The following is a 6,110-nucleotide window of genomic DNA, read 5'->3' as shown; positions in this document are numbered from 1 at the left end:
TTAATTACCTTTCATCAACAGCTGTATAAGACAGTTAATTACCTTTCGAATCAGGTGGTTTTCTGTGTCCGCCACATATATGGTGTCATTTTTGATGGCAACGCCCTGAGGGGAGTTAAAGGATGCTTCGGACAAGTCGCCATCTTGTTTGCCTCTTTCAGGTCCTGTGACAGAAACAATATTTCACTTTGGTAAAAAACACTTTTTTTTAAGTCTAGCATTCCTTGAAGTAATAGCACTCACACCACCTTTCACGCCAGACTTGTAGACTATTACATGATGGAAATGTAAACATTTTGGTCAAACCTAGAAAATAATGCAATCTCAGGCGATTTTGGGAGACGCCACACAAAATAAGTGAGAACGACTCATCTACAGCCAATTTTAGCTCAATGTCTTGTCTCAATGTTGCCTACCTTTCTGCTGGTTTGAGGTTAACACTGGTTAACCATGTGGCTCCACCGAGGCATAAAATTAATCCTAAACTATTATCACTGCATGCATGTATTTGTTAAGTTCCTTACCACCTATAACGTGTAGTAGTTGTCCGATAGAAGACACCACCAGGATTCTGTGATGCCCTGTGTCTGCAATCACCAGCCTTTGGTTGCTTTGGTCAACAGCCACCTTTCCAGGAAAAGAAAGGATGCTGGGTGGCAAGGAGTCCCGGTAAAGCTTAATACCCACTGAGTGAGTCTTCAGCAGCCCTCGTTCACCATAAAACCGAAGGGCACTGTCGGTGAAAAGTGTCAGCCTGTCCCGGTGACCTTCGCCCACCAGGGCAAAGAGCAGGTTACCATGAGGTCCCAGCAGCACCAGTGTGGGCCAGCAGGAAACTTCCAGCTCGTGCCAGAGAGACGCCTCGCTGTCGTTCACCACGGGGTGGCAGATGTCGTAGCGGAGCACAGCGCTCCGGATGTTGTCCAGGACCTTCGAAAGGTTCAGAAACAGATTAAAAAAAAAAAACAGTCCAGTGAGAAGAGGAGTGCACAACTTTACTTGCCATGTTTTATAAAAACTCTCATTTCAGAGGTAAGAGACACTTTATTTAGACACTTACCTTACACTATACATTTGATTAATTAAGGGAGCCATGCATTATTATTATTAAAGAAATTACAGTGTGAATGCTTATTGCACAAGAACTTGCTGAAAAACAGCTGAAATTTGCTAAAAAAAAAAAAAAAAAAAGATGAAATGGACGAACAAGCCTAAATTAGCAGAAGAAAGCAGAAAGAACACATATTTGCTAAAATTGGGTTAAAAAAGCAAAAATGAGCACAAAGTAGTAAATTACAGTAGCTAAAAAAAAGGCTGAAATTAGAAAAAAAAAAACAGCTGAAAAATAGCTGAAAAGGCAGAAAGAATCTTAAATTACCAGAAGGAAGTGGAGAGAGCACAATTTTGTTGAATTAGGCAGAAAAAAGTTCAAATGAGTGCAAAAAATGTGGAATTAGCTGAAAAGGCTAAAATTAGTATAAAACAGCTAAATAGTAGCTGAAACTGCAAAAAAAGCTGAAACTTGTAGAAATAAGCTGAAAGGAGCATAACAAGTTGAAATTAGCAGAAAGAAACAGAAAAGATCACAAAACAGCTGAAAGTAGCTGAAAAAAAGTTTAAATTTGCACAAAGACGCTAAAAGAAGCAGAACCAGAACAAAATATGAAAGAAGCAGTAAAAGGTTGTAGCAGATATAAAGATATGAAGAATGTAAAATGAGCTCAATTAATTTCCTATGAGAAAAAAGTGGCAGAAAAGGCTAAATATTTCAAAAAGCTAAATTTGCACCAATACCAAAAATTATAGCACTCCTCTCCTGAATTGGCTGAACGTTTTGATATATGACTTGTTGAAATAGCACAAAAATTGTGGAACGAGGACGATGCCGGAAAGAAAAATGGATCACAATAGAGTGAATGCTTGATAAACCTTCACACAACCAGTAAAGCTTCTGCCCTGTTCGATGTGGGACAGCTTTGAATGAAACATACAAGTTGTACACCAAAATATGTGGCTCAGTCGGGACTAGTGTGCTGTGAGTTTTGGTAGCAGAATGTCACACAAAGTAGGCAAAATATATATATATATATATAACCTGCTACAAAAAAAAAAAATCAACAGGATTTGGATAAAACACATGAGAAAAATCGCCCTCTCTGGAGTTAATAAATAAAGTAAAAATAAAGTGTTATGTGTTGTCATCATTGCATGTTCCCATACAAAGACGAAATTGGCTCTCTGCATTTAACCCATTGCACCTGGGATGCACCCAGGTGGGGCAGTGGGCAGCTATGCGATTGCCTGGGGAGCAATTTGGGATTGGGTGTCCTGCTCAGAGACACCACGGGATGTGCAGTGGCCGGGGATCGAGCCCAGGACCTTCGGGTCCCGGGTCGGCTGCCCTGCCCCTGCACCATCTTGGCCCCTATTCTATAGTTCTATAGTTAAGACATGATTCACAGTAGAAGCATTATTCAAAGTATAAACGGGTCACAGAAGTTGGACTTTACATGTCTGATCTTGCACTTTAATATTTTATTTTTTAATAGGATCGGCGTTTAAGTTTTATGATTTTTACAGATTTTCAACACAGCTGTCAAAAATCTTCAAATCTTAAATTCTTCTTACTTCCACAGCTGCTTTTGGTACATAAATAAATTATACATCAAACTGAACTGTATTTATTTGTCTTCTTTCACCCAGTGTCTCTCACTCCCATAAGCACTACGGTTTTCTCTCAAATTTCCCAGAATGCAAAGTGCACATCTAGGCTTCCACAAATTCAGTTCCATTTTAGCATCAAATTTTGTCTTAAACTGGAAGTGAAGGGTTATTTTAACGTGTCATATCTTCTATAATAATGTTGTAAAAACTAAAATTCACATGTGTAACTGTCAGAGTCTTCTGCCGCTCACAGTTTGAGGATTTGTAAGATCTGACTTTTAGTTTTAGACTGAATCTTCTTTTTAAAAATTTTCATTTATATTTTTTTAAATGCAAATAAGGTTTGCACAAGTAGAAGCTGCAGGTGTCATTTCAACTATAGTATAGGTATAGTATATTCATAACCATCTGCTCACAGCAGACTCTTGTTTAATACACCTTAATATATATATATATATTAATATTGTTTAGCGTATATTTCAGATCCTTGTATACCATTTCTGTTTTTATATACCTTATATTATTGCTATTTTTGAGTGTAACTGGGACCTTGAGTACACAATTTTGTTCCACCTCATGTACCACATGTGAAGCGAATGACATTAAGGAATGTAGAACCTTGAAATAAACAAACAACACTTACTTTTTCATTGGGAAATTTGGCAGAGTGAACACCAACAATCACCAGACCATCTGTGGGACAAACCAGAGAGAGAAAAACAGATCCAAGTATTAAAGGGGGAATATCATCAAAGGTCAAAATATTGATATTGCATGACTATGATTTAGTGAAAAACTTAATAAAATATCCCTGAGACCCATTTCCAGAATCCTGTTTGGAACTGGTGAAAATATACAACGGGAGTGTTGAATGTTGTTAAAGATAAAAAAGCCAAATACAAGTTAAAAGCAAAATCGTAGCTCTAATGCAAAAGGAGCAAAAGGCTACATAAAAGCTAAAAGTAGCAAACCACTAGCTAAAAGCTATATATGGCAAAATAACTAAAAAAAGTAGCTAAAAATAGCATAAGGTTAGCAACAAGTAGCAAAACGTTGGCTAAAAACTAAAAGGAACAGATCACTAATTGAAAGTTAAACGAAGCAGAACATCAACTAAAACATGCAGAACACTATATAAAAGCTAAAAGAAGCAAAATGGCAGCTAAAAGTCAAAACTAGCAAAAGGTTAACTAAACGATATAAGTAGCAAAAGATTAGCTAAAAGCTAAGAGCAGGAAAAGGCAAGCTAAAATCTAAAAGTAGCAAAAGTAACTAAAAACTGAAATTATTTCAAGAAGACAAAACCAGTAATTATACTGAATGAGATTTCAAAGAGAACATTGTGTTTGAAATAAGTGATCTCACTGAATTCTTACAAGGAAAATAACTCTAAATAAAGTTAAATATTTTGAAAAGTGTATTGGTTACTAAAAGGAAAAGTCATAGCAGTCATTCTCTGAATGGGTGTTGCAGTTTTAATATACAAATGGTTTAAATAGAACAAAATATGCATAAGTAGTTTGCAAAAAAAACAAAACTACAAGAAACAAGTCATTCAAAGCATTTAATGAATGACAATAATTGAAGCAGTGCAAGTCGATCACATTCATGAAAATTACATTTTTTAAATTATACTAAATCATTAGGATAAGAAATCAGATAGACCACCTAGTAATATAAACAGATAGCAAAGTGGATTGTAAATGGATGTGACGTTTTACTAAAACTCTAAGAGAAGTCTTAAACACAACTACAGTAACAGATTGGACTTAAACGAGCTTCTTGAAAAGGTTTTCAGCCCAAAGCTTATAAATTATTTAAAAAAACAACAGGCTGACTGTGCAGAGGACAAGAGCAGACGGTTTTAATTTGAAACCTCTGATAACTGAAGTATTATGCAACTCAACAGCCCACAATGATATTGAAAACAAGTTGGTTCTATTTCCGTGTGGCTAAAATTCTCACAAGACATCAAGGAGCGAAGCAGAAAACCTGACAGCCCCTCTCTGTATAGCTGCACCCAAACACGCTCTCTTCATGCTCCGCTTGCTTAAAAAAACTCACCAAAACTGTACATACAGTAAATGGTGCAAAGATGTCTCTGCAGAACTGTTAAAGGTTAATCTGATCCAAGTTGTGTATGAAGATGTAAACATGTCCGGGCACCAGTTACAATGACTTCCTCTGGATCTGTATCTATACTGCATATGCAATATGGCACATTTTCACTTAATTCAAACAGAACAAAATGATTAAAATGAATTAAATGTGATGAAAAATTATTCTGAACAAGAAGAGAATGAGTTGAATGTAAAGTGAAGCAGCCGACATAAAAAATGGCTAATTTAATAAATTGAAAAGAAAAAAGCCTCTTAAGCTAGAATAGGCCTATTTTAATTAAAGGTCCAACATGTCTTTAAGCAATAGCCTGTTGCCTTTTATACCATGATTTAAACTAAAACCATCATATGACTGAAATGTGCTAGATGTTTATCTACTACCACGTCAGACTTTACCTGCACAAAGAGAACATGCAAACTCCACCAGAGGTGTCCAAAAAAAAAAAAAAATTCTTAACGCATACAAGTTTTTAAACCTGGGCACAGCTTTTCTGCACTTATAAATCAAAACTTTATACAAGATAGACCACACATAAACTCTATATTATTTAATGTAGGAGGAAGGTAAAAAAAAAAGTATAGCTTTTTCAGTACTCAGTAAAAAAAATCCTCCAATTCCACTCAGTGGTTTTTTTCACACACATCCTCTGCCAAAGAGTACAGTACCAGCAGTACAGATTTTAGTGACAATGGGTGGAGTGGGGGATGGGAGTGGACTGTGGGAGTGAATGGACAGGGTGCCTCCCACACCTCACTGACCAGAGCAGCAAACAAAATGTACCCATAGCTGTGCCAAAGATAAGGAAAATGTGACACTGTGTTCTGTTTGTTGCCAGACTCACAACTCAGTTACAAGGTACACACAAAATAATCATAGATTAATGTAGGAGTTGGAAAGTTAAATTTAATATTTGTATACAACATAGACAAAAACAATTTTTCTTTTCATTTAATATCAATCAAAAACTAAAACTGCTGATTCAGCAATATGTTCATTCAGTCTGGTAGTAATTCCTCTAGACTGGTTTAGGGATTTCTCCGTGTCACCCATTGGTTAAAAACAGTCATTCTTATCATAGCTGAATTTAAAAATGACCTGGAAATGGCATAACCCCACATACTGTTTTAATTTTCCAAAATGTTGCATACATAAAAAATCAGATTTTCTAATATGATTTAAAAAAAAAAAAGGCAAATTCTGACTAAATGCAGCGTGAATGCAGAGTACTGAAGGACTTTGTTAAGAAATGCTGAATACACCAAAACCAAGTTTGTAAAGTTAAACCAAGCAGAACAATTATTAAAATGAATGTACTTTTGTGATTT

At 35.9% G+C, this 6,110-nt stretch overlaps 1 protein-coding gene across 1 annotated transcript in view; it reads right to left on the bottom strand.

Annotated features, from left to right (window-relative positions):
* nhlrc2 (NHL repeat containing 2) overlaps window positions 1-6,110 on the bottom strand; it is a 23,220-nt gene that overhangs the window by 11,187 nt on the left and 5,923 nt on the right. Inside the window, exons 3-5 of the mRNA XM_037691049.1 lie at window positions 3,308-3,357; window positions 525-930; window positions 43-164 (exon numbers count right to left, since the gene is read on the bottom strand). Of these exons, the coding sequence (XP_037546977.1) occupies window positions 43-164; window positions 525-930; window positions 3,308-3,357 (578 nt within the window). The remainder of the gene's footprint in view (window positions 1-42; window positions 165-524; window positions 931-3,307; window positions 3,358-6,110) is intronic.

The sequence above is a fragment of the Nematolebias whitei genome, chromosome 17, assembly GCF_014905685.2.
Source record: "Nematolebias whitei isolate Nwh7 chromosome 17, NemWhi1, whole genome shotgun sequence".
Lineage (NCBI taxonomy): Eukaryota > Metazoa > Chordata > Actinopteri > Cyprinodontiformes > Rivulidae > Nematolebias > Nematolebias whitei.
The sequence above is the reverse complement of the archived record's forward strand: the minus strand, read 5'-3'. Positions and strand labels throughout refer to the sequence as shown.